The sequence below is a fragment of the Aspergillus flavus genome, chromosome 2 (genome assembly GCF_009017415.1).
Source record: "Aspergillus flavus chromosome 2, complete sequence".
Lineage (NCBI taxonomy): Eukaryota > Fungi > Ascomycota > Eurotiomycetes > Eurotiales > Aspergillaceae > Aspergillus > Aspergillus flavus.
In genome coordinates this window covers 5,339,311-5,366,526 of record NC_092409.1, presented here as the reverse complement: position 1 = coordinate 5,366,526, position 27,216 = coordinate 5,339,311, and the positions used below count along the sequence as shown (strand labels likewise).

At 47.5% G+C, this 27,216-nt stretch overlaps 6 protein-coding genes across 6 annotated transcripts; 2 read left to right on the top strand and 4 right to left on the bottom strand.

The window, feature by feature from the left end:
- Nucleotides 1-4,263: 4,263 nt before the first annotated feature.
- On the top strand, nucleotides 4,264-5,712 carry F9C07_2016 (putative C2H2 finger domain protein; the record flags this gene model as incomplete). Its single annotated transcript, XM_041290294.1, has 3 exons — nucleotides 4,264-4,672; nucleotides 4,724-4,863; nucleotides 4,927-5,712. 3 exons carry the CDS (start codon nucleotides 4,264-4,266, stop codon nucleotides 5,710-5,712), a joined length of 1,335 nt encoding a protein of 444 aa, XP_041143544.1.
- Nucleotides 5,713-6,269: 557 nt separating this feature from the next.
- Nucleotides 6,270-9,646, bottom strand: F9C07_1337004 (uncharacterized protein). Its single transcript, XM_041290287.2, has 4 exons — nucleotides 8,964-9,646; nucleotides 7,349-8,873; nucleotides 7,106-7,291; nucleotides 6,270-7,056 (listed from the first exon to the last, which is right to left on the bottom strand). Exons 1-4 carry the CDS (start codon nucleotides 9,012-9,014, stop codon nucleotides 6,827-6,829), a joined length of 1,992 nt encoding a protein of 663 aa, XP_041143543.1. The 5' UTR covers nucleotides 9,015-9,646; the 3' UTR covers nucleotides 6,270-6,826.
- F9C07_2132340 (uncharacterized protein) lies at nucleotides 9,324-13,835 on the bottom strand. The gene has a single exon (XM_041284973.2). It carries the CDS (start codon nucleotides 12,428-12,430, stop codon nucleotides 10,280-10,282), a length of 2,151 nt encoding a protein of 716 aa, XP_041143542.1. The 5' UTR covers nucleotides 12,431-13,835; the 3' UTR covers nucleotides 9,324-10,279.
- Nucleotides 13,836-17,010: 3,175 nt separating this feature from the next.
- Nucleotides 17,011-20,909, bottom strand: F9C07_2278201 (uncharacterized protein). Its single transcript, XM_071510280.1, has 4 exons — nucleotides 20,163-20,909; nucleotides 19,758-20,075; nucleotides 19,161-19,695; nucleotides 17,011-19,102 (listed from the first exon to the last, which is right to left on the bottom strand). Exons 1-4 carry the CDS (start codon nucleotides 20,576-20,578, stop codon nucleotides 18,413-18,415), a joined length of 1,959 nt encoding a protein of 652 aa, XP_071364033.1. The 5' UTR covers nucleotides 20,579-20,909; the 3' UTR covers nucleotides 17,011-18,412.
- Nucleotides 20,910-23,466: 2,557 nt separating this feature from the next.
- Nucleotides 23,467-25,110, top strand: F9C07_2020 (putative aspartic-type endopeptidase; the record flags this gene model as incomplete). Its single annotated transcript, XM_041284981.2, has 1 exon — nucleotides 23,467-25,110. The coding sequence occupies one exon, from the start codon at nucleotides 23,467-23,469 to the stop codon at nucleotides 25,108-25,110; it is 1,644 nt and encodes a 547-aa protein (XP_041143540.2).
- Nucleotides 25,111-25,607: 497 nt separating this feature from the next.
- On the bottom strand, nucleotides 25,608-26,743 carry F9C07_2278199 (uncharacterized protein; the record flags this gene model as incomplete). The annotated part of the gene is made up of 2 exons (XM_041290275.2): nucleotides 25,608-26,115; nucleotides 26,184-26,743. 2 exons carry the CDS (start codon nucleotides 26,741-26,743, stop codon nucleotides 25,608-25,610), a joined length of 1,068 nt encoding a protein of 355 aa, XP_041143539.2.
- Nucleotides 26,744-27,216: the final 473 nt, after the last annotated feature.

The following is a 27,216-nucleotide window of genomic DNA, read 5'->3' as shown; positions in this document are numbered from 1 at the left end:
TCATGCGTCCATCCGTCCCTGCCTCCAGCCACATCTCCGGGACCCCGAGCGCCCCTGACTCTGGCGTCGCCCTATATATTTGACCAATAAATTTGAAAGAAAGCCCAGGGTAAAAAGGAGACGTGGGTCCTGCTGAATCATTGATTCACAACCAACACGGACTTCTGCAGCGAAACTTATGATATGATGATGACTTAATGTCAATCCGTTGACGTCGCGACGCAATCGAGATGTGAGCCATCTAAACTCGCTTCGAAGAGAGACGAAAATGCCAAACAAAAAAAAGAGAGAGAAAATAAATAAAGAACCTCTTTTATTCGAAGCAAAAGACTTGGCTAATGTTTCCATTCGGTTTCGCATCTGTTAAAAAAGGCCACCACGGTGAGAGAGGGTGGTGGGCAAATGACCGTGACACGCCCCAGGCACCAGGGGACCTGACCACCCATCACGTCTCAGACCAAGCGTCAGAGTGGGTTACGGCGTTACGCAGCCGCAACGGCACATGCGATGGACGCTTTAGAAGGCTTCCATCGTCGTTCCAAATTTTTCTAGAAGGTCTGCGGAATACCGGATTCGCTTGGCAGGCAAACGAACAGCTTTAACTTGCAGGCAGGATCCCGTTAGTGCGGTGGCTGTGGAGCCCCTCTCTGGAAGAAAAGGAGAGAAGCCACCGTGAGATGATGAGTCCCAAAATCCTGAGAGAACCACTGTCGCAGCCTCCTCCGTCAGGTCCGTACACTAGCAGCACTAACCTGACTAGTTGCAGCCCAACTAAGGCGAGATGGGACTAGGCGGTAGTGCGTTACCCGCACCAAAATATCCCCACGGCGCATTACCGCCCTCCCCTCCCCCCCCCTTCGTAATCATTTCAACTTCACCCATCCCTGTCGGTTTTTCCGTTCGCGCTGGAGGTGATGTGATAACCTGCAGGCAGATGTGACATGCAGTTTTTGGACAACAGTTTTGGAATTTATTTTTTCCTTTCCCCAGAACCGAGGCAAGATTGTCCCTGCAGGCATGATCATGTATGCGCGTTCAGTGCAGCCGTACATATGGGTCGTGTACATTATACATACCGTTCAAAATATGATACGTAACTTCTGTACTCCATATCCGGACCTTGCGTGGGTCAAGGTTCCCTCGCCAAAGCCAAGGATCACATCCGATTCCCCATTATTCGAACCTTTCTAGAAGGAAATTAACTTTCGCATCGGTCGTTCTAATCTCAGGCCATGTTCGACACCCTTCAAAAGGGGGTCCCATCGGTTGGGGTTAGCCGTGATGTTTATTGGTCATATCATGGATTATGATCTAAGTTAGTGAAGTACCTCCCGCCCTGAAATTTCGTCAAGGAGAAGAGAGCAGATGTCGACTGATGTAGGCTGCCCTGTCTTTTGCATTAGAAATTTCAATTTTCTTTTTCTTTTTCTTTTCTTTTTTTTTTTTTTTTTTTCTTTTTTCGTTTTCTGCCGTCACTTCGATTTCCGTGTCCGACAAATTAGGAAGGATTTTCCAACGGTGGCCTCCTTGAAAGCAATTGTATAACAAGACCACGCTGTAGGAGATATGCACTGACGATCTTGACGCTCTCACAATGTGATAGGTGCGAAGTAAGCAGGCATTTGCAGCTAATGGTCGCACGATAGCTGCGAGGTGCATGACAGCACACACTGGTCACTTCAAAAAGTTGGGTTAACTTTTTGGTCTTTGGAATCGAATGATTATGGACCCCTTGAAAGGTTCTGGGGTAGGGCAGGGTAAGGGAAATAAAAAGTAAGCTTCTAAAAGGAGCACGCGCTTTTCATCTCGGTTGGTTCCTGGCGATGGCTTCCAGTCCCGATGTGATTGGTCCCCGACCTTCTTGCGTTATGCAGTATGAAAGCTGTGATGATGCTTTTGGGCTCTTCGGCCGAACCAAACAAATAGGCGGCGTTCTTCAGCACTGGGCGTAGGTAGGTAAGTATCTCCCATACTCGCACTCTAGAGCAGAAAATAGAATAAATTATTATTCATTCAGATCGGCACCAAGCCGTATCCACCGCAAGAGCGATGCTCGCACGGCCAGAGAGACGGGGAAAGCCACGTTGTGGAGCCGGAAGCGCGCTGAAGCCTGAAGGTGACCTTCGAGCTTTCGTTCGGTCGGGTTCGACTGGAGCCACTTGGGGGTTTTAGTGGAAACGTGCGAAGCTGTAGTAGTCTCCGTACACTAGGCCGCGAAGTCCTGACTAGTACTCAGTAATAAATCAAATAATAGAATAATAATAATAATAATCATAGTACTAATAATAATACCCATTTAATTTCATGGCCAACTTACCCAAACCATAATAAAAGAGGCACCAGTCGTACGGTGTGGCTTTGAGGAGGAATCCTTTTTCTTTTTACAAGAGAAGCAAAGGTTGTAAGAAAGTGACTTCAACTACTTGTTTATTTTTATCTTGTGTTTTTGGAACCGTTAAGTTTTTTTTCCCTCCCTTACTACGACATATTATCTACCTTAATACCAATAATACCGAGACCGTCATTTTACTTCATCTCCCGTCACCTTCTCCAAAACCTCCGAACACTTTTTTTTTATTCCCTCAATATCATCATCATCCTTTTTTTTTCCCTATTTTATTTTTTTTATTTTCTATTTTCTTTTCTCGCCCATCCTTTTTTTAATTTGTCTCTTTTTTTATTTATTTATTCTTATAATATTCTCATCCCACTGGATAAGGGGTATAAACCACTTCTCGATATCTTTTTATTATTCTCTTTTCCCCCCCTCCCCCTCTGTTTAAATAAAGTCCGTGAGGCGTTATCCAACCGGAGCGTTCATCTACTGTTTTCCACCCCCTCCGCCATTGGAAGCCCAATCGAGCCGCCAAACCTCAACCCCAAATTTTTCTATTTGACTTGAACTCCACGCGCTCTTTTATCCTACTGCGTCGTGAAGTCTTCCGTCCAAATAGCGCATACTTCCTCAACGACTTCTTTCTGTAAGTGCTTTCGTCATATACATGAAGTTCGTTCTTTGCACCGCAGTTTCCCCGCTGGTTGGTCCCGATGACGCAGATGAATGATGCCTATACTGTCCCACTTTTTCTTCCTTGGTGAATGCGTATAGTCGCTTTTGCAGTGGCTTGTTGCGAGAGTCAAGATACTTCGGAAATCAAACTCATGGCGTTGTCGCTGAGTGAGCAAGTTCATCGGATCTGCTCAGTGTCCATCCACATCTTAGCAGAGGGCTTGCAGCTTCACACCTGATAATAGGAGCCTGGCATGATCGCTCGTCCAAAGCGAAACTTGCTAACATGGTTGTACTTCCTAAATAGGAAACGCCGACCTGCTTCGTTCCCTGTCGCGAATTGATCGCTCTTTGCGCCCTTCGAGAACGGATCCTGCCTTTGAAGAGTACAAAAACGTTAAAATTACCCGTCGGCGACATTTTCCCAGACATCCGAATATTTCTCTTTACAATTCCCGAGGTCGTGTGGCGGTGGATTTGTCCCAGAGATTAGTGTGATCTTGCGATCTTTGAAAGTTCAAGAATCTAGTCGAGATTCCGATTTCCCTGTCGAGTAGCACCCGCTATTGCCCCAGAAAATAACATCTTCCTGCGGCTGTCCGACGAGGCTTACATCGTGTCTCAGTCCGTCTGTGATTTCTGAACCGACCTGTGGAGATTGCAGTGAGCATCACGCCCCGGAGTCCGGCAGGAAGGTCGAGAAATTTTAGAAGCCCAGTCCTCTGCTAGGAGTGAAACTGTCCTTCGATTGTTTATTTTTCGGGATTGAAACTATATCAGAGCCCGAAGTTACCCCTGCCTTCGTTGCTCACATTCTTGGTTGCGAAAGTTTGGAAACCTCGCCCGCGGTGGTAAATTTTTCGGCAGACCCAACGAGGTGAGTCTACTATTTTATTGCTTGTTTTTTGGCGCAAGCGAGTTTACCTTCGGCAATGCTTCCGGATTAACTGCATTAATTTTGACTGTCGAAACGATGAACCTGACCCCGATCTTATCTTACATAGTTTTATTGTCTGGCACTTACGCCGTACGCAAGCCACAGCTGCCCCATTGTCGACCGTAAAGTGCACCTCGCGTGTCGCACCGTCAGCACCTCTCAGTAGCTGATCTCACAATTTGGTGGGATTGAATTGCCTTGAGACTGGAAGGTACGCCGTGGAGATTATCCTACGGCTACATCTCAGAGGGACTACCGCAGGGTAGCTTTGATTTGTCCTTGACTACCGTCCCTCAGCTCCCCGCTGGGTCGGGTCATGGACATCACAACTATCTTGAACAGAAAAGGTTCTGCAGCCATGGTTGCCGCAGAATTCGATCATCAGCAATTTATACAGAATCCTCATCTTGATACATCATCTCCAAAGATGAAGCCGGAGCCTGGGGTTTCAGAGGCTGGTGACCAGCCAGTACTTGCGTACCCTCCTCACGCGCCGCTCGGCCAAGTGCCAAATATGCATCCGGACATGCGATACCAACCGCAGACACACCCGAACCCTGCGCTACCGCTTTTGCAAAACCCTTATATGCCCGGAGGGTATACAAGTGCTCCTCCGATGCCGAACGGCGGTGCCCCTCAGGGCAGGACAGATCCTCCACCCAAGACATTCCACTGTGGCACTTGTAGCAAGGGATTCGCTCGACGCAGCGATCTGGCGAGACATGGTAAGACTATTCAAAAGGTACTATAGTGTTCATTTAACTGACAAAGCGTAGAACGGATACACTCTGGTATTAGACCACACGCTTGTGATTGGCCAGGATGTGGTAAACAGTTCATTCAGCGCTCTGCTTTGACCGTTCATTCCCGCGTCCATACAGGCGAAAAGCCGCACATGTGCGAGAGATGTGGAAAGGTACGTGTCGCTATACTTCATTTGGCAAGGGCCAATGATCAATAACTAACATTGTGGATATAGCCTTTTAGCGATTCATCCTCTTTAGCAAGACACCGCCGGATACATTCCGGTAAACGCCCCTATAAATGCCCCTATGCCAATTGTCAGAAGACCTTCACACGTCGTACTACTTTGACACGCCATCAGAACCACCATACCGGTACCATTGAGGAGGCTGCCGCAGAAACTGAAGCCAATCTGAGGCAAAATAAGGAGAGGGTGAGAGCCCCCGGTGAGGGAATGTATTCAGAACATGGCTCTGTTCATTCTACCCCATCTCCAGCTCACCACCCTGCTCTCTCACCAGCTGGCGAGCTCCCTCCATTGAACATGCCCCGCTCGTCTGGCGAATACTACAGCATGGGAAATGGTTCTATTCCTCCGCACGTCCGCGGAGACTTTCCACAGGCCAGTCCTCGCGCTTCTCCAACGGCAACCTCTCCATCTCTGTCCAGTTTTGGTAGTGCTCCACACACCCGGCCATCGATGACTTCTCACCCATCCGGTTACGGCCCTCCTCAACCTCTCGAGCCGCCTGCCAATAATGATCATCGGCCCAACAGTGTTAGTGGGAGTCCCCACATGACAAGCTTGGGTTGGGCTTCGCCGTCACACGGTAGCATCCCGTCACCGGGCTCTGCAACTGATTTTGGTTATTCTGATCCCAATGGTCCAGCATACCCAAACTCAATGCCCCCTCACATGTACTTTCCCAACTCCACCATCCGACGCCCAACTAGCACTGAACCGGAGAACTACGAGATGAAGCCAAAAATTGGCGAGAGTGCATGGTCCACGCCGGTCTAGAGTCTCAATGATCGGCAGGACCTCTGATATTGGGACATAGAGATCTGGTCTAGAACCAGAAACATTACGCAGTGTCCAAACTCAAACGATGAGTCTGACATTAGCATATCTTTTCCTTTGTACTGGCATTATTTTCCTTTGTTCTTCATTACAGGCCTTGCATAACAGCATATCGTGTTTCTCCCTTTGATTTTGTTTCGATTCCCTTTGTCATACATCGTTGTGGATATCCGAGATGTTATTCTCTTAGCATTCCGTTTGAAGGTGTAAGCGCACTGGAAGGAGTCCGGGCTTAGCTGATTTGATTCCCGTGTTTTGCTTCTGCTCTCTATTTGTTTCTCCTAATGTGCGATATGACTCGAACGAACACAAAATAAATAAATAGAGAGGTGGGAATGGTTCAGGGCTAGGTTGGACGGGGTTTTTTTTTTTTGGGAACTGGGATATTCTGGTCTGGTCTGCTTTGGTCGCGGGGTTCTGGTATCATATACCATGTTATTCATTATTTTTTTTTTATTTTGCATTATCATCTGTCTCCTTATCCCCTTGTCACATTATACCTCATCCATTTAATATCCGCCGTACCCTTGTGTCTTCATTTTTTCCTCTTGCTCCTTTGTCTCCATACTCACATCATTGTAAATGGTTCACCTACTGTATGATATAGAGAAAGAATATTCGCTTAATATGATACCATAGTTCGGTTTCGTGTGTCTTGGGAACTTGAAAATACCTGTTTCCCTCCAAATATCTAGTTGAGATTTCTAGAGTTGAGACCGGTATGTAGTACAGACACGACATGGAGTTCATACAGCCAACCAAATTACAATGGGTAGAATGGATGTGTTGGGTCAAACTAAAAGAACCATTCTTCGTATCCGATCTCTTTCATTCACTCTAGTGAAACCCTTGAATTGGTTCTTAAGGATTGTAATTATGCTTCGGATTATACTTTTGAGGATTTTAACTTATTTATTTTCCATGAAGACTAAGAGTAGCAATACCCTGCATTATTACTATGTATGTACATCATCAATAGACAAGGAGTGAGAGAACAAGGGAATAAAGATGATTATAGGAACCTGATTTAACTATGACCAAGGGAAAGGTATAATTATGAATTTAACAGGCCCATTGCTGTTGTGTTTAAGCCTGTGTTCGGGACAGGGACTGGACAAGAACAAGACGGGGAAGTCGGGTTTAGGGCTCGCGAGAAGAGGGCTGCGGCGAAGGAGGTGGATGAGGCGCCTTTGCCGGAGGAGAGGAGGCCGAATCGGAGGAAGACTTCGGAGGTGGTGACGAGAATGGAGATGATGATTAGGACGATGATGATCCAGGTTTGGTCTTGGAGGGTTAGTTGTTTGTTTGGAGAGAGTAGAATATGGGTACTTACGGGACGTCTTGCTGTCGGCTATTGAGTCTGAGAGGATTTCGGCGAGGTCGAGGAAGACACGGCAACGTTCGTTCAGGACCTGGATTCGTGGCTTGATTTCGAGGTATTCGCGGACAGCGATGTACAGTGGGTATAAGGTTGGTTCACTTTCCCAGAAGAAGTTGGGGACGTCTAGCATGTTGGAGGCTGTTTGTTGGTGGTAAGTGGTGGGATCTTGAGTATGTAGGTTGCGGGATAACTTACAGAGATTGACCTCTACTCTGCTTTTGAATAAGCTTCCCAGAATTCTGAACACTTCTTCCCGTTTCATGCCCAGTTTGCCGGTCATGGCGAGCCTACGTGGTATGTCCTTTGCTTCGGCCATTTGTCTGGCCATGACTTCTTCGAAGAAGCAGAGCTTGGTACTCTGGGCGATGCCATGACTGATAGCCAATTTTATCATGTGGTCACCGCTTCGTAGTGTAATCATGTCGTTGTATACGCGGGGGCGAGAGATTTCAGTCGAATATTCAAAGTGGAATTCCTCCGTTTCGAAATCCTCTTCCTGCAAAGGCATAGTAGCCAGCGGAATGGGAGTTCCAGTCACGGACGACGTCGCAAACGCAAGATCGGCGAGGAGATCCTTCTCTTGCCTGTCCGTGAAGTTCCAGAACACTACCACGCCATAACTGAAAACAAACATCTCGGCCACGTTGTATAGCAATCGGGTAGGCTCCGGTGGACCAACGGGCGCTTGGCTATGATGCTCATAAGCTGTGCCATCAGTAGCTTCGGCCCTCGTCCCTGAGCCTTCATGATAGCCCTCCTGGTCGTGCCCAGGCGTCTCGCTATCACTGTGTTGTGAGCCATGCTCGCCACGGCCTCCGAGAACCGAATGCTCCTCTGCTTCCGGCATGTAGTCTTCATGGTGATCACGAAGCTCATTCCGCTCAATTTCTTCATCTAGAAGAGATTTTCCACCAGGCTTCTTCACAACCGGACTACTTCTGAGCCTGTAACCCCCATGACCGGGTAATAACGGCAAATGGTACGCGGTATACAGGCAATCGTCGTAGAGCTTCGTCTTTCCTCCATGTCTTTCCTTGACAAACGTCGCGAGGGAACTCATCTTATAAGCCTGTGCAGTACAATAGGCAGTCACACGAGCCAGCTTTTCCGCACGACGAGCCTTCGGTAACCGCTCTGCATAACTTTTAGCCTTCTCCGGCGCGACCTTCCGGCGGCGCAATAACTCCTCCTCTGCCAGCAGGGGCGCAATGTCATTGTCGACGCCAAAGTCGCCACCAAGCCTCTTCTGTGTCAATAGTCGTTGCCTTACGATTTCGGCATCGAGGTTTTTGTCCCTCGCCAGTCTCTGAACCAGCTCCTCATCCACAGCCTCCTCGTCAACATCTTCCTCCTCCTCATCTTCTGACAGCTTATTATCGACTTCGTCCGACTCAGGAAGAAGAACCAATTTCTCACTCACTTTCGTCGACCGAGGGGGTAAACGGGGCTGAGCTGCGAGACGGCCCATCGTTGCCGCAGTACTTGCTGCGCTGGTGCCACCGCCGGATGCACCTGCCGTCCCTGCGCCAATTAAGCCACCCGTTGCGGATGCAATACGCGACCGCGGACGGGCTCGCGAAGGCTGGGGTGGATGACGTTGTTGCATTGAGGGAATATCCGATGTATACTGGAGCACATTGTCGACTGTGATGAAGCGTGTAGATGGAGAACGACGACGGCGAGGTTGAGCAGAAGTTTGCTGCTCGCGCGAGTCGGTTACCTGAGATCAACACCAGGTGAGTAAAATTGCAAAGGCATGTATACAAGGTAATCCGCAACATGCGGTCAAGTGTAGCATCTCAGTACGTACCAACACATGCGGGCTCCTTTGGCCAGGCACACGTCCTCTTGCGGGGGTCATGGTCGAAGTGGTACAAACGAAGAATACAGAGATAATTGATAAGCTCCAATAGAGTAGATGAGCTGATGCGATCCCAATTGCAGTCAAATAAAGGAAGGTTTCTTTTTCAAGCTGTCTGCAACAAGCTCCTGGTCACCGACAGTAATTGATAACAATCAATTTTGAATGCGCAATGGCATCGCCCAGATCTAGTCTTCCGTTTCAAAGCAACAAGACCAACGCAGCCATGCTATTGCTGCCTCGGCCTGATGGACAATGGGCTAGAACACAAGATAATGATTCTATCGCCCGTTCATTTCCAAAGCTTCAGACCGCCGGGCAGAAACGGACCTAAGCCCCGTTAGGATTAGCGACCGAATTAACCACGAAGAATGACGTCGTCGGACGTCGTCCTCGTCACTGAATTACGGTAATTACAATTGTATCGTTACGGAATCCGAACAATCGGCGAGCCACGTGCGGGCCTTGGTTCAGTGGAGACTAGTACCAGAGTAGCCTAGCGGGCTCATCATTGCGGTTGATCCGGGGTAAAAAAAAGAAGGCGTCGTCGTCAGGTTCGCCTTTATTGGAAATCCGTCTTGTGGAAGAGGGGGTGGGGGCTCCAAGTGTTCTCTAGGATTATAGATAGAATGTCCTCTTTACCTGGATGATCCCTACAAATCGTTGGTGGGGTGTCAATAACTGAGGAGATAAGAGTGGCTAGTCAGCCACAAGAGGGGATCGTGACTGCCCCTGGCTGGCTAACTTTTCCTCCGGGAGGGGAGTGGGATTTCCAATCAGTCAGGCAAACGCCTTAACGTGCGAACTACCGGCGATACCAATGACGGCAATAGAGCAACATTGTGATGGAAAAAGGACTGGCGCATGAACTTAAACGCCAAATCATACATTGAATTCCGTTGAGGCTGCGTGAGAGCCTCCTTACAGATGATGTAGTATTACCTTACTTCATGACAGATCTCTATGTATTGTATTACATGCATGTGTTTTTTGCTGCACTGGGAAGACAATCACAAACGCAAAATGCAGTCACCAGACATGAGTGTGTGATATGAAAACAGACCATGAACGCCTCGAAGCAAACTCAGAACATTGCCTCGTCATGCTAGAAGATTTCTGATGCGATAAAGAAAAAGAGATGAATAACATAAACATCCAAGAATATAAACGGGTGATCCGTTCCGTGAACAACCCGGATCTAACAGTGTCACATAGGAAATTAAATAGCACATCCCCGTACCGATTTCGTCTAACGGAGTAGTCGTTTAAAGCCCTTCGCGGAGCCGCCGGTCTTCATCCCAGATTTCCTCTTTCATCTGCTGTAGTCGAAAATGCTGCCGCCGTAACTTCTCCAACTCCGCCCTCGGTGGATCTGGATGGGCTGCCATTGTATCGTGGAGTGAACGGTACTTGGCATAGTAGTGTTTAAAGCGCTGCGATTTCTCTCGCAGCTGCTGGAGAAGAATCTCCCGACTGAGGGGCGGTGAAGCACTTCCCGTGCTACCACTCGATGTGCTAACCGCCCGTCGTCGCTTGTGCTCCAAATCCCCCGTGGTACGTCCCTGGGCGGGAGTTGCAGAGGGGCGGTCTAGTTCTGCCTTGCGCTTGAGGGGATTGAGCGCCGGAGTCGCCTTGACCACACCATTGGCTTTCATCTGTTTCTTAACGTTGGAGGTGCCCGTGGCTTTGTTTGGTTTGGATATCTGAGTAATCAAAGGTGATGAGGAGGAACTAGAGGAATTGTTCTGACTCGAAGAACGACTGCGACTCTGTAGGTCAGAAGCATTGGTCGGAGGGGATGAGCCGAGCGGCGACGGCTTCTGAGGAGATTTCTGGGCCGGAGGACGGGAGGATGGTGGCCTCTTTGATGAGGTAGTAGGCTTCGGAGGGTTTGGGGGCGACGGTTCGGCCTTGGGTGCAGGGCGCTCCGGCTGGTCTATCTTGGGAGTCGGCACATGGGAAGATTCTCGAGGGGTAGACGACTCGACCGGTTTGGGTGGCGCTTTAGGCTGCGGCTTAGTTTTCTCTGAAAGAGGCTGTTCCGATGCCGACACATCTGGCATGTCTGTGTCATCTTCATCCGAATCATGAACGAATTCTGCTGATTTGAACTTCCCATCTGGCTTGGGCACTGGCTTCCGTTCCGGCTTTTTGGTGACACGCCCCGTCAAGGTACTGTTTGTCGTATTCTTGCCCTTCGTAGTAGACTGCTTCGCTGCAGAGTTGCCGATTCGCTTCTTCTGTGCATTGGCACCAGACCGGGGAGCCGATGTGGGCTGTGCCTTGGGGGTCAAGGCATTTCCACTGACCCTATCGGTATCCGGCCCAGTTGTGTCCCCGTCTTTGCCGTTCTCGTCGGAGTTTTGTACTTGTATCCGAGGAGTCTGCGGCTTCTTGACAGGTCCGGTGCGCAAGTTCAGTCGTGACAGACACTTCCCCTTCCCTCGCTCCTCCTTTGGAAGAAGCATCTGCCATAGCTTGTCGGTGCGGGAGATCCGCATGCGATCAAATGCTGAGATAGCATTCTCAATGGCCTCTTGCCGCTCTTCCTGGGATGGATAAGGAAATTTCCATACATCCAACTCTCGGTATGCTTTGTCCTTGAGATCGAACTTCTCCGGATTGATTCGGTTCTCGGCACCGTACTTCCGAGCCAAAGCCGTACAGTCTTCGATAGACGAGCGAGTCTGGCGAGCAAGAAACTTGGCAGATACGGCACGGACGGCGAGAAGGTGAATGAAAGGGACCTTAAGGGCGTCGAGGCGAACACGGTCTTTGTTTTGGGAAAGCGGAGCGGAGGTAGGAGTAAGAGGATGTGCAGAAGTAGGAGACAGGGAGACACCCAGAGCTGGGCTGGACGACACCGAGCGGTTGGTTGCGTTTTTCAGCAACCGGTCCTTTTCCAATTCCACCTTACTCGAGGATTTACGGGCTAAGAGAGCGGCCTGCCGTTTATCACCCGCTCGAAGAGCCCTCACCTCATCAATGCTGGTAATTATATGGGTCTTCTTCGATTCCTTTCCCCTCTCAAAGGCGTTCAAGCTCTGTTCGAGGTTGGCCAATGCTTGGTCCGTGGCCGCAGTAGCCTCTTTTGCTTTCTGAACCTCCAAGCTATGGCTCAGAACACCAGTAAAATATAAGTTTTCTTTGTCATTGGAGCTGCTGCTGTAGATTTCGGACCGGTGAGTCTCGGGATGAGAGTGAAACGATTGCGATTTGGATCCGTAGTAGAGAGTGGGATGTTTCCCCAAGCGGACCCTAGCTGTTTGGTCGTCCCGTAGAGTTTGGATCAGTTCGTCGAGGGTGTTCTGAGCTAGGTTTAGCCGCATGATCTGCGTTGGTTTAACCGTGGAATCGCTCCCGGGGTTGTCTCTACACAGAGACAACCCGGACACTGGCACCTCAAGAGCCGGCATGAGGTCGCGGGAAGGTTGTAGGGAAGGTAAATGGCACCAAGACGAGAGGACGGGGGAGAGGATACGATCGAAAATCGAAAGGAGAAGAGGAATTGAGAGGAGGGCTAGGTAGAGGGTGTCCGGGTGAAGGACGGGTAGCAGCGTGAGAGCTGCAGGTCAGCGGCCGAATACACGGGAGGACGAGTCAGAACAACACGCCATAGATCAAGCAATGGAGGACAGAGGAGAGTTTGGAAGGGAGTTTGCATATGGAATAGCAAACGAAACTCTTGAGTAACCAAAACCCATGGCAGAAGGGTTGGCCTTGGGAGTTGGGTCTCGGAGGGGAGGGAAGTGGAGGACGGAGAGGGGAAGGGGAAAGGGAAAAAAAGAGGAGAGAGGGAAAGCTGAGATGAGATGATGCCAAAGAAAGCAGGATGAGAGCGTAAGGCGGCCCTCGAGCGGAGAGAGCCAGAAGTGAGTCGTGAGTGGGGAGAAGCGGTATGGTATCGTTCAGGGTACCTTTTCTAGGCCAAGGAGTTGTCAGGCCCGCAGGATGTTTAATCCAATTTGGGTCCGGGTTTATAATACGAATCATCTTCACGGTTTGATTGATTAATTTATTTTACCACTTGAGTCGTATATACATTATACATACACCTACAGGGCAGTCCTCCGGTTACTACCGTTTACTATACCTTGTAAGAAGGACCTAACTGAATTGCCCCGTCATAGACCCAAGAAAAGAATGTTAATAAACTTCAGTATTATAGGTCGTTCGATGTGTGTTCCCGGAGGTTGTCGGCCACCCCATCATGCGGACTTTACATCCATACCTACCTTTCGGAAAAGAAGAGAAAAAAGTCGTGTGGCAAGTCAGAATGCCTGAACGAAACGTTAGTATCAAGAGAGAAATCTGTGTTTGTATCGCACGTACCAAAAGGCCTCCATCACTTTTACTGCTCGGGAGAAATAATCAGAAGGGAAAGGGCGAATAATAATAGGAAGGGGAAAATAATAGTACCATCACTAGTACGGAGAACGGCGTACCGTATGGGAAAGCCCGCCCCAACTACCATACGGATGGCAAGGCAGCGGGTATTTCCATACGTAGTCACGGGCACCTCCTAAATTAATAGTGACCTCCGTTACAGAATAGAATACATACCAGAATTGACTTATGATGCTACTAGGTCGGTCACTAGTCAAGTCTTCTCTTTCTCCTTCTGGAACATTGATCCCTACCAACGATCGATCGGAAAAGCAATCATGGATGGAGTCATCCAAAACCTAGTACTTTGTTGTCTGGAAGTTTCACCTCGACTCTGTTTTGCTTTGTTTTTATTTTTAAAGAAACCGGGGTAGGAAAAGGTAAGACTCGAGTCTTGTCTCATCTTTTATTCTATTGTTCCATTAATAACCTCGATCTTTTTTTTTTTTTTTTTTTTTTTGTTTTTCTTTGTCTCTACCCCATACCCGACGAAAAGCTGAGAGAGCCCAGAGCCAGTGAGTCCTTCTAGGCTGAGTCTGTGACAGCCCCGATACCGTACGCTGTACGACCCCGTCGCTGCGAGTGGTACGGAACCGGAACAGCTTGTTCGACAACGCTATCTTACGCCATGGCCATGCCTCTGCCACCGACGCCCCCACCACGACTGACAAGAAAACTGGGTCCAACCCAACAGTCTAGTCCGGAACTCCTCCTTTGTCTCTTGATACAGGTCAAATAGCATAAAAGGAGTGTCGGAACATAGAGAATACTAAGAGATGAGAAAAGCACCCAAAAATCCAAGAAATTGTTAAAGCATTGTGCGCGTGGAGGGAGAGTGACAAGAAAAGAAACTGGACGGGCCAAAAAAAAAAAATTAAAAAATACCTGAAGAACTTAATAATCCATCAATGGATCGGGAGCCGGAGCCGTCACGGTGTACGGCGTAGTAAGCATTACAGTAAGTACATACCTGGTACCTGGGGGAAAAACCCGATAGAGAAAGGCACAGTGATGGATTGCTGCGACAATAATTCTGGAAAAGAAAGGCGAACCAAAAAAATGGACTAAGATTCAAAGTAGCATAATGCGAATGTGCCTTGCTTTTTAGGATACTTGGAATGGAAGACTATAATGTAGTATTCCTTTTCTTCTCGACAGTGAACGCCATCATCGTCACAGGATCAACATCAGGGAAACACTGGTTCAGCACGGCAGATCATCCGTCAAGAGTGACCAACCTCGACCTCTCTATTTTCTGCCTTCCTCTGCCATACCCGCGCGTGCGCACCCCCCACCGCCAGAAAGAAAAGGTGAATGCAAGATGATGGACTTGCATAACAGCTTGCCTTGCTCTCGTGCATCAAAAACTCTGTATCTGTTGGGATGCAGAGGAGCTTCGGGAATGACTTCTTTCGGAGGTTCAGACAGCCACCACTTACTCTTTTGTTTCTCCCATACTTTTTTCTTTTCTTTTTCTCTGATTTCTTACAGATCACTCTTCGTTAATTTAGGAAATTAAAACAATGCTTTTGCGCCATTTACTACGATCTCCATGCATCTGTTCTGAAGGAGTCGACAGTGAGTATCCGTACCTATCAAGAAATGAATGACGATGGGGCCAAGGATCCCCGTCACAGGTTACAGTCGGCTGGGATCTAACCGAAACAAATCAATGGCTGATCACACTCTCTCAATGAACCATTGGACAGCAAGCTCTCCTGTGATTATTACTAAGGTTTAAAATTCAGGAAGAATCGAAACTCTCTTCAGGCTTTCAAAGGGTAATTCTAAGGTTGCTAAAGTTTTCCCTTTGGAATTATTGGTTCATTTATGGCCCTGCCCCCTTACAATCATTCCGGACGAGTAATGAAGGGATATCCAGACGGATAGTTTGAGTTAATAGCTATTCTTGTCCACCGTTGGCCATGAAGGTCCTTTCTCCTCTCCGTGATTTACGGACGAGCGCAGTAACTAAATGTAGATTCAATCTTACAATTCAAATTTCATTTAGTTATTATTACGATCACCGACTCGAATTCTATACATCAATTCATCTCGGCATCGCAAGGTGTGTTTTAACTCCCTGTTATTGGGTGTTTTAGGTTTCCGGTCAATTAACAACCCATTAAGCAGGGACCGAGAAAACCTGTAGGGTAAGTAGAGGTGGGGAGGAATGGACACTAACACCGACTAGTATATGGTAAACACCGAATAAGCTGTGAGGAGAAACCAGAAAATTGATAGTTATTCGAAGTGACGGGGAAACCTTGAGGGGTGACATCTGTACTTGCAATATCATTATCCCCCAAGGTATGTACCGTATGTACGAAGTACCACTTGAAATGATTCAGGGAGGCGAACCTTGGGCACTATGACCATGTGCTGGAAGGCGACTGCCTCGGTGAACGGCGCAATCCAGGTTCTACGCTCAAACATGACTCCTCCAGTCAGCTCTCATGCCTGATCCGACCTCAGTGGTTTGGAAAAGCCTCAGTCCGTGTTAGTTGATACCAGCCATCCACGTGTTCTGGGGATGTTATATTTCGCCTCTATCAGATTTCGCGCAGCGAACAAATTAGAACAGGAAAGTCCTAATTTCAAGTCGTGGGGATATATATCACAATTCTTGAGACAGCAGGGTTCTTTTGTTACCGAAAGGTACCTACAATTTGCCACTGACCCGTGAATCAGCCTCCCCGTGTTATGATTATTATAGGAAACGGGCTCTGCATGACTGCAGTAGCTTCGTCTTAGCCGTCCCCTAGTAGCACAGTTACACCCCCCTCTGAACTACTCAGCAACCAGGTGGCCGGCTATTCATGGTCGCGCGCAAGTTCAAAGTACACCACGTAAACCCTCGATAGTGACGTAGAAAAAAGGGAGTTCGCCTGGATAGATCATTAGATGGATACCGGAGTAGGAAGTTGGGTTTAGGCCTCCCCCCCCTCGGTCTCAATTACAATCTATATTCAGGGTCGGAACATGGACGGCATGGATGCCACAGGCCACTTCCGGGCTATCAATCACGGGGGGTTGTTACACCTTGTCACTCCACAGGACGCAACCCTGTGCAACTTGCTGGTTGTCACTCAGCAATTGGAATGCTCCATGAATCATTGTCTGGACTGTAATAGGCATTATCTACCATTTGGAAACCTATGCACTCGGCTTGACTCTTTGATGGCTGGCTGTTGGGTGGATTGATCATTGGTGGGTCTTCTCTCGATGCGAGGGGATCCGGCCGTATTGATTTTGTACTCCGTATTGGAGGGGAGTTACAAATACCCGACCGAGTCAGTAATCATGTACAGTGTGTATGTATGCTGTATCTCTGTATGTATGTACTGTATGTATCGTACCTTCAATATGCAGCAGATGGAGCTCAACTGCCAGCACATCTGGCATCACTTTTACTAAGGAATATAATAATAAGAATAATAATGATAAGAAATTATTCTTCTTCGGAAAAAAAAAAAAACGATGAGATTATTACAATCATACAACAAAAACCCCCATTTCTAACTTATCCCAAACCTGCCAACATACGACACCCAACTACCTAATCTGGACACCCACCGTAATAGTGAGTTACCGACCTACGCCCCCTTGTTGGGGGGGGGGGGGGGGGGGGGTGGTGAAATATTAACTAGAACGAAGAATAGTTACGAGCTGAAACGTGCCGAACCCATTTCATCTTGGACCAAAATAAAAAAGCACCCAATCCTTACTGCCTAAGGAATAGTTTGGCCGCCAATCATCTGATCCTAGCGTAGCGCGGCTGTGTCGTTAATTCTCCTACAGAAAAAACCGAGGGTGATCAATGAGGCGCATTCGAACACAGAACTGAGGCTTGGAGGTTCATGAACGCAGATCGCAGACCCGATATGCTGGCTGAGTTGATCGTATATTTAGAACCTTGCCGAACATGCGGCCATTAGCAACCCTGTTCCTGGCAGACGCTCTCCAGATAGCCCCCATTGACGGTGAGGGAATCGACAGGGTGTTAAAATACAATATAAATGTCCCCTTTCAACTAAGTATGATACTAACGAGCGGGTTACCTGGGTGAAGAGTAGGTTGGGTTTGGGTGAGACGGAGTATTAAATAGTGCTTTTACTAGTAAATACCTTTTTTTCTGCGAGTCCACTCCGAATTTCCCATTATGGATGCTTGGGATGGGCTCCACGTGAGTGCAACAAAACAATACAGAATATCAGGTAACTGATATTCTAGAATAAGAGGAAGATGATCTGATTCACATAATAACGGTGTCTTGAAGCCCTGATCATCACTAGCTATTTCGAGAATTTCTTCCTCCAGACAACAAAGGAATCCTTTGCTTCTACAAAGAAACCAACTGGAAGCATGGAGTGGACCTATGATGGTTCCCACGCCAACCAAGAGAATAAGTCACTTGACAGACACAACCGTTTTTGGGGGGTTCGAGATTTAACTGAGCAAGACATCAAGACCATGACTCGATTTTGTTCTTAGTATAAGTGTATTATGTCGCATATAGACATTCATGTGTGTACTAACCTGTCGAAATACAATAGGCCTAAAACACCATGGTTAACCAGCAGTTTTACCCCTTCCTCTCCTCCCTGCCTTCACTTTTGCTTCTATAATTCGCTATTTATTTCTCTTCTTTCTAGTCGGTTTTTGTTTCTGATTCAAGCTTAGAGCTTGATACCATACAAGAACGCCCCGCAAAATAACAAAAACACCTCGTGAGCTGATGTAATAACTGCTTTAACTGATCTAGCGAAGCTTATGAGCTCTGGTCCACAAGCTGTCTCAGTCCCCTTCTCTGTCCAAACTGATCACTTCAGAATAGTACAACCACAGAATGAGTCTTTTGACGGAGACAGAGTGATACCATGAATATGTACCACGGCGCAACTAGCCTGCTCATGAATCGAGCATGGCTCATAGTATATGCCTGCAGCACTTTACCTTCATGAAGTTAGTGCGTGACACAATAAGCAATATCTCTCACAGTCATATTGTGCTCAATGTTCTTTAGTAAGATCAATAAGTTCGTCCACCTGCTTATTCCCAACATCAGTGGGAGTTGAACCTTTATACCGTTTTGCGCATGATTCAGGTTCTCCGCTCTCTAATCTCTCCCTCTTTCTAACCTGCACGGGGTTATTATCGTTGTCAATCTCTTCCGGTTCATCCCAAAGGCGTTTAAGATCGGCTATCACATCATCATCTTTTCCGTGGACCTCGCGATAGTGCGCCGCCATCTCTTCCTTACATTGAATAGGGTATCCTGGAGTGCCCACGGGGCCGCAGTCGTCCAGAAGGCAGGTTATAGCTGCGGGCCAATTATCTGTCAAATCCGGGAGGTCTCTTGGGCAGGCTTGGTGGAAGTAGGAGATTACTCTTTCCCGTAGCTTGTCGCGAGCTTCTTCTGAGAGATGCTTAGCCCAGTCTGCAAGTTGTAGGCAAACCCCCGGTATGGGCCGATATTCTTTTCCATCACGTGTGAATCTGTCTGCGCCGACCTTTCTAAACATAAACTTAACATCATTGGCGTAACATCTCCTACCGAACTCATGCCAATCATTCAAGCGGTTAATAATGGAGTTTCTGAAATCAGTAACTCCCCAGAGATGTATCTGATCAACCAACGATAAGAGCTCCCAAGCTTTTCGTTGAGTCACGACACGGCCGCTCCAGATTCTCTGGAAGATCTTTGGTTGAAAGATCAGGTTATCTCGTCAATGAAGTTATTTACTGGACCAAACTTACGTAGACAGATTCACTGAATCCTTCATGTCCGGCACACTCCCTTTCAAGTCGCGGTCTTTTATACCCAACCAGGATATGCCAGTGGGCCCCAAAGGAGGTAAAGACAAATACTTGATTGTTGCTGCGGGCTTCTGCCGATTGATACGCTCTTTTCCCTTTGCCAGCCTTTCCGGGCTGGCATGCAAGATTATCTAACATGTCAAGATACACTGCCCCTGCTGAGCATCCCTGTCGGCGTGCTTCTCGAGCATCCCCGCTCCATCCTTTAGCTTCATAGACCGCGAAAGGGAATGCAAGATCCGCATCACCCCAGCGTGGGTCAGAGATAAGGCCGCAATGTCGATGAAGTAGGAGTGCTTCAAGGCGGTCATGGTCTAAATTCCATTCTGCTAGAGGGTTCTGGTAGTCTTTCGGTTTGAAGGTTGCAAGGCCGAAAGTTGCATCCGGAATCCTCTTGATAAACTTAGGCTCACCCACCAATAGACAAGACACGGGATCTCTCTTCAACTTAATGGTGTTGTATTCGTGTTTATCGCTGGACTCACTCAATCTGTTAAATCCAGTCAGGGTTGAAGTACAGAGGACGGCGGAACTCACACGGCCAAAACTGGGTCGTCTCTCATTTGACCGAAAACATGCGTCCAGGCGTCAGCTTCCCACGCATATTCGCTCTTCCTCCATCGTTCATTGTTGAGAATACACTTAAGAAAAGCTTTTGCTCTCGAGCGGCGACTGGACTCGCCGGGACCATTCCAATCAATACCATCAAGCGATGGTAGCCAGAGATCATGACCAGCCGTAACCCACCCTTGGGAATACCTGTGGCGGTAGTAGACACCCCGGGCATTCAAGCCCCAATCGGCACCGTACCTTTCAATCATCCTGGGGCTTGCAATATTGTTGGGCGTGAGATAGCTTTGCAGGGTCAGCATTGCCAGAAAGCTCAGGAGTCCGCATGATACTAAATTGAATAGGATACGTGGTAAGGGGGCGGCAACATACTATTGAGGACCAGCATAGTATCTTTCCAGGGCTGATTCGATCTCATCCTCAGACCAACCATCCGTACGCATCATATCGACTGAATTCCACATTATAACGGCCCACTGAAGCTCGACCTCATCAAGCCTGTTCTCTGCTTTGAGCTCCCTCATTTTTTTGCTTGCCTCTTGTCGGTCCACTTTGAACGAAGCTCTGTATTCGTCCATGGTGACTCCTGTTGCAGGCTTTGTGTCGGGTGGCTGGACCGCTAACTCGTTTTCCAACCCACTTGGATCTGGCATCCACGGTCCATCCCGCGGATGCTCTGAAATCCGGGGTTCTTTCAGCTCATTTGCACCCTTGCCTCTTAGGCGAAGGGTGGGTCTGGTCTGGATGTCACGGTTTGGTACGGTGTTTGACATGATCAATTGGTTCATTCAAAAAACAGCCAACGGGCACGACAGGTAAAGCAGGTAGTAGTTCTGCACTGTTCGGCTATTAGTGTCCTAGTGATGAATTAATCCTAAAGAGATGAAGGGGGTTTCAAGGATAATAAATTGCTGGGGTAAGCTCTGTGGAGTTCTTAGATTATTTATATGGTACAAAGCCCCTAGGGAATAGCGTTGGGGCCTAGCAATTTCCTTCTGTCTATGCGATTAGAGGATTAGTCTTGCGTAGCTATAGACTAAAGCTACATGGTAGCACTAGTGTACCAAGGGTCGATATTTTGAAAATATGAACATCACAGTAAGATCATATAACCTGTTTGATTCAATAAGTTAGAGTAACGATCAATGTGAATAATACAGTAAGCTGTAGTAGTTACTGAAAGTTAGATGGTAGATATAATTGAAATGAATGTACTCCGTAGAGTTAAAAATACTATAGTCCCTTGAACTTTAAGAATATAGAGAGAGACAATAACTTGAGATGAAAATGTCCCCACACATAGAGTTTTAGCCTTAAATATTGACATTTAAATTGAATTATACAAAAATATTATTGCCATAGGAAGATATTTAAAAATCTGCAGTTTAGGACATCGTAAAATGTAGCGTGAAGTTTCGCACACAAGGAGATAAGTTGCCAAGCGGTATAATTTACCACAACCACCACCATTTCGTCTCATTCAATAACTAGATGCTGAATACAACAACCAGCCATCTATCCACGATGTCATCTTTCTCTCACAAAGCTTAGATGCCCTGATCTCTATGCTCCGATACATATCCACGCAGATGGTCCGCAATATTTTGCGCCGCCTTCATTTTATGGCTGTGTTTTGCAGCTAAGGACGCCGTTGTTTGAACTTCAAGGTGCTAATAATAGCCTGTTGACAATGATACAATCACCTCAGGGCTCTACACTATATAATTTTCTACAACGAAAGAACTGGTACATACGACCATAGGGTGTGGAGAACAGGGCTTCCCGTCCGCTCAGCCGTACTTAAGCCACACGCCGGGAGGTTAGTAGTTGGGTGGGTGACCACCAGCGAATCCCTCCTGTTGTATGTTTTTGATTTTTATATCAGATGTAATATATACCTTGTGTATCTCCGTCCCTAGATCTATAATAAGACAGGGTCTCGCGTTGGGTTTGGATGGGTCTTACTGGGCTGGGTTGAATCGGGGCTTTTACTTTCCCGTAGACGTGGAAGAAGCACCGAACGCTGTTCTCGAGGAGTAGAACACATAATCCACGCATTGGTGGTGGAATACTGGTATCAAGTTATGACCTGCAGTAGTAGGCTCCTGTTGGTGGTTTATTATGTTGGTTCGTCCTTCTACCCCTATTCTACTCAGCGTGCAATTCCCGGTCTCCGGATTTTTGTCAGCTTAAGGATATGGATGGGTATAAGTAGAAAAACAACCAACACGTCTACTCTAAGTATATTGGAAAATGCTATAAAGGATTCCTTCATAATGAGAATCTCCAATATTAACCCCATTAGTCCTAGTATAGAGGCTATTAAAAATCGTAGCTGATCAATAATTAGAGACCTGTCATGAATCTGAACATTGATACGCTTTAACTCAATAGCTCGGGGCCACTGAGTTCTGGATTATCTGGAACTGCAACCCTTATGTACTCCAAACTGATCATCAGAAAAAGATCGCCATTTCACTAGGCAGAAAGCCCCACAATGATTGACTCCGATCAGATCTAATTCCTGGATATGGTGGAACTACGTACATGTAGTTTGCCTTAAGGCCTTCTATAACACGTTGGCTGGGAGCCCTAATTGGGCCGGCTGGCAGATTGACCCCGCCGGTAAGCATTTGTTGTTTATGACGGTTATCTCCACCAGTTCTTCTCCCGGTCAAACCAAAATAGAGACACGACGTGGTGACATCCTTTAGATCAGCAAGGCCAGGATATATGAGAGCCCAGTCGAGCCAGGCTTGGGATATGAGAAAATGTAGGAGTCGGTCTCTCTGGTTTAACCGGGCGGGACAGCGATCACCACTCGCGACCTCCTTTCCGAGCGGAAATGCTGTTCATATATTGCCCATTTTCACTAATGAAAGCTTTCTTGCCAGATGGACGTCTGGGCCGACGCGTAAAGGTGACATTAGAAGACCCTATGCTTTAGTAGCCTGATCTGTGATACTAGATAGAATAGGTTTAATAACACCTGCCCCTTGCCAAATTTTGGATTGAGGCCAAACCATGGAGTTGAGTCAATGTAGCAGAAAGAACAAGGTATGTCTGACTCGAAATCCTGGAGGTAATTGCTATATCATCGCTAATCTCCAGATACTAAAAGCACATATAGTTGAAACTGTCTCTTGGCCTCTCGACAACGGTAGGCAAGACCAGTAAATTTTGGGGTGGTGCAAAGTGCCTTAGATCCATAGCACAGTCCACTCTAGCGTATACAGAAGGGTATTTTATAAGCCTTGCAGACTAGTAAGTCTGACTCCCGATGTAACCATAGAATGGTCAGCTTATATGCATTGTTGTTGAGGATCTAGACGACTGACGGCCGACTAATCTAACCGTATTGAGGATACTTGCACCTGTGGCTTCGCATAACTCTTCTTAAGATGGCTTAAACTGTGCAGGGATATGGAGACTAGCTTTTCGTGATAGTCTTGCAGAAAATTAAATACGGAGATGTGTCTGTCTCACTTTGAAGGCGAGGGGTGCGGAGGATTATTTCTCACGTTCTCGCCAGCATTCCACTCCAGGTTTATCCCTCATTTCCGCGATCGCCATCATCTACTCCATTGCCTTTCTTTTCTTTTCTTTTTTTTTTTTTTTTTTTTTTTTTTCATTCTAAAACTCGAGCCAGCTAAGTATTTACGATTATGTTAACAGTATGATGCGACTTCTATGTCTTCTTGTTTTTGTCCTCCAAGATGCTACTCATGCGGCAAATCCCCTAGTGATGAACTGGTCATCACAGGCATACGGCCCAGACGGTCCATGGCAAGCCGTGAGGATAGCAGTGGGCAGCAATAAACAATCAGTCGATCTTTATCCCGGCGCCAATGGGGCCACCACCATCTTCGCCGACTCGATTTGCTCGAACACAACCCTCTCGACAACATGTTACGCAGCACGCGCCGGCACGTACAACCAGAGTGAATCAACCACGGCGGTGGCCTTGAACCGAAGCGCATGGGAGACCTCTTATTGGAGCGTACAAGGAGGAAGTATACAGGGTTTCGTTGGTGATCAGGTCGAGGTTGGCTCTGTTATCCCAAATGTCAGCTTCAAGACTGTTTATCAAACATATCAGACCTATCCCAATGGCAAGAGTTATCCGGTCCCGGTTGGAAATTTGGCCTTGGGTGGACTGCAGTTAAAAGATGTGGCCTCAGGACTAAGTCTGAACACGATCGCAGCGTGGCTATACACCTCCGGAGGAGACAGCAGCATTCCATCTTACTCTTACGGACTGCACATCGGGTCTGTAGAGCCAGCTATTCCAGGATCTCTGGTGCTGGGCGGATTTGATAAAAGTCGAGTCCTTGCTGAAGTGAGTTCACAGTCAGTAAGCCTGTCGTCTTATTCTAGTGGTATATGGCAGATTGTATTGAAGGATATCGGACTGGGTGTTGCGACAGGAGGCTCGCCGTTCGGCTTTACGAGCAAGAATGGGCTGTTCATGCAAAGCAATGGCGCCGCGCTACCCAAGTCAGTCACGATTGACCCTACAAAGCCTTATATGTATCTTCCCGAAGCCACCTGTGACGCGATCACTTCGTCGTTTCCCGTCTCGTTCAACAGTGGCTTGGGCCTATACATCTGGGACACGACCAACAGTAAATATGCGAATATCACGTCCTCCGCGACATATCTATCCTTCGTGTTCAATAAAGATGGTCTCAGCGATCAAACGATTACAGTTAAGGTTCCCCTGAGGCTGCTCACGCTTACGCTGCAAGACCCACTGGTCGACCGCAACGCAACTTATTTTCCCTGTTTCCATTCAACTGATACCCCGGTTCTCGGCCGGCCCTTTCTTCAGGCTGCATTTGTTGGTGTCAATTGGTTCGAAGGGAACAACACTGGTACATGGTTCTTGGGCCAAGCGCCAGGCCCAGGTCTTCCTGAGGCGGATATAACAACCATTAATGTCGCGGACGCCACTCTTGCCGCATCGAACACCTCCTGGGAAGAGAGCTGGGCTAAATATTGGCGTCCTTTACCAGAATACGGCTCGAATAGCTCCACCAGCTCTAATAGTGGTCTTTCTACAGGGGCAAAAGCTGGGATTGGAGTTGGGGTTGGAGTGGCGGGAGTTCTTCTCATTGCTGGAGGAGTATGGGTCGCGGTGCTGCGACGCCGCGGCCGTCAGCCTGTGGCCGTGGAGGAAAGGAGGGCCGTCTTTCGAGGATTTGCTGAATTACCTGCGTCAAAGAAGCCGGATGCGTATCCAAGAGAATTGGGCACAAAAGAGGATGTGCAGCCGCAAGAAATGGTGGGCTCACAAGAACCACGGCATGAACTAGAGTGAGGTTATCTGTATTTGTGACTCCTATGAGACAACCCGCTTCTTAATAGCCATCGTCTTAGTTGTGAGTTGGTATCGAAGTATGAAGGGATATACAGCAAGGCACAGTCATGAAGTACAAAGGGGTCTGCAGATTTGATTCAAACCCACAATGCTGAGACTTAACGGGTCATGAAATGCATCCAGCTATCCAGCTTATGTTGTATGACTATCTATCAACCGCTAGTGTTTAATAACGCAGGTAGCTATCTTTTGTTCCTTAGAATTACCCGAGCGCAGCTAAGCTGAGAAGGTCCGTTGCAGTGTCACCTCGGATCATGCCTTGCTATTGAAGACGATGATTGAAGATCTCCGTCCAAAATATGGTAGGAATGAGACAGAGGACATTTCTGATCCTGCAGAATGAAATAGCTTTTGATGGGGGTCAACAGTTCGATTTCTACTTTTTCCCGTAGGCTAACCGGTAATCTAGACTCCACCGATCTGGCGCTCAAACACAGTTAAGTTTCCACCACGGGGCGCGAAAAAAGCCAGGACGTGAACAGGTCAAGTGGAGCTTCTTCCTTTCTCTCGAAGCTATAAAGCCTTGACATCCGAACTATCAGCTGCCTCTGGTTCATGGAAGCACAGAGTATCCTTGCATGTTGTGGGCCAACAAAGGAGAAGAGAAGAACCGGAAATGTTTGTTCGTTTGCGAAGGCTGGACTTTTCTGGAAAGTCTTCTCAACTTCTTCCTCCACCATGTCGAACAGACTCTCCATCTCCTCCTCACTTTGTGCTTGTGGCTGTTTGGCACGACTATTCATAACCGTAATAATTACGGCAAGCTCCCCGTATAGAATGGAGTTGTCTGTGGCATCCACTGGCTGGGAAGCCCCCACGGCAATATGGGGAAACGGTGAGGTATTTTGCTTCTCAGGTTCAAGGAAAAAGCTGACATCCCAACGACCTCCAGTAGGTGGATGCCATCCCACTATTGGACAGCGACACAAGAAAGGATTAGGGAAGCTAGAAATTGCAATAGTTGAACCTCAAAGCCAATAGTCAGAGAGCAAATCAACTTGCATCGTACTTACTTTACGGGGTGTACTCCGCAGGAATCCATTAAGTATGCATGGCGGCGATTTTCACTAGCAAGAGCCCACTCATAGAAGAACCGGACCGCGTTACCAGAACGGATTTGAGCGGACCACCACCGATTATCCTCGGTGTCGCTCCTATCTTCCGGCGGGATGTAGTTACTGAATGGAATATCCGTTTCAGGACGGTAGTTGCGTGTTATCGAACGAGGCAATTTGGTAAACGGGACCGATGAATCCACAGAGCTTGCTTCAATGTCCCAAGCGACGAGAGTAATCCCATGTTCGAAAAGATATGCTACCGTAACGTCTCCCTCACTTGAGACGAAGGGCTTGTTCTTTCCTCCAGTAACAACCTCATATAGCCATCGACTTCTTTCGAGCCCAAATATCTTACCCTGGTGGAAGACTAAATAGGGCAGCAAGCCGACGCAGCTCCTGGTGGCCACTACCACACTTATGCTGTTGTATGTTTCCTTCTTTTGCTTACCTGATTTCGTTCGTCTTCTTTGAAGCTGAAGACTGGTGGGTAGCTGATTCTTATATGCGGTCCGCATACTACCGTACCCATAATCCGATCACTCCTTCTCATATTGATGGTCTGTGGCCGAATCTCACCGCAGTTAAGCACCACACATATCGCCCGCAGTTCCCTATACTGCGCTTGACAGCCATCTCGGTGGGGTACGTGTATGTCACTTGAAGTTTAGGAACCGACATACTATCAAGGTTATATCAAGTCTGCATTGACAATTGCTTCAAAGTGCCACTAAGACAGCATTTGTATATCAGCGACCTAGAATAACATGCGATGGTTCTAAGGGCAACTTAGACGGAGACTGTCCAATGCAATACAGTGCAATGTACACACATTGAATACTGTTTAGTTAGATAAAATTATTTTAACTTGCCTCTATTGACAAATTAGTTTTATTATGGCTATATTTTCACCTTCTTTTGTAAAATTGGTGGAGTGAACATACCGGACCGCGTAACCACTTAGCTATGCAAATGCCCCTTATCAACTATT

Bases quoted from the DNA above. Each gene is read 5' to 3' on its own strand.
- F9C07_2278201 (XM_071510280.1), bottom strand. From the start codon at position 20,578: ATGAACCAATTGATCATGTCAAACACCGTACCAAACCGTGACATCCAG. The intron at 20,076-20,162 runs GTATGTTGCCGC...GACCCTGCAAAG, and splicing joins TACTATGCTGGTCCTCAATA to CTATCTCACGCCCAACAATA. The intron at 19,696-19,757 runs GTGAGTTCCGCC...GAGTGAGTCCAG, and splicing joins GACGACCCAGTTTTGGCCGT to CGATAAACACGAATACAACA.
- F9C07_1337004 (XM_041290287.2), bottom strand. From the start codon at position 9,014: ATGACCCCCGCAAGAGGACGTGTGCCTGGCCAAAGGAGCCCGCATGTG. The intron at 8,874-8,963 runs GTACGTACTGAG...TGTTGATCTCAG, and splicing joins AAAGGAGCCCGCATGTGTTG to GTAACCGACTCGCGCGAGCA. The intron at 7,292-7,348 runs GTAAGTTATCCC...ACCAACAAACAG, and splicing joins CAGAGTAGAGGTCAATCTCT to CCTCCAACATGCTAGACGTC.
- F9C07_2132340 (XM_041284973.2), bottom strand. From the start codon at position 12,430: ATGCCGGCTCTTGAGGTGCCAGTGTCCGGGTTGTCTCTGTGTAGAGAC.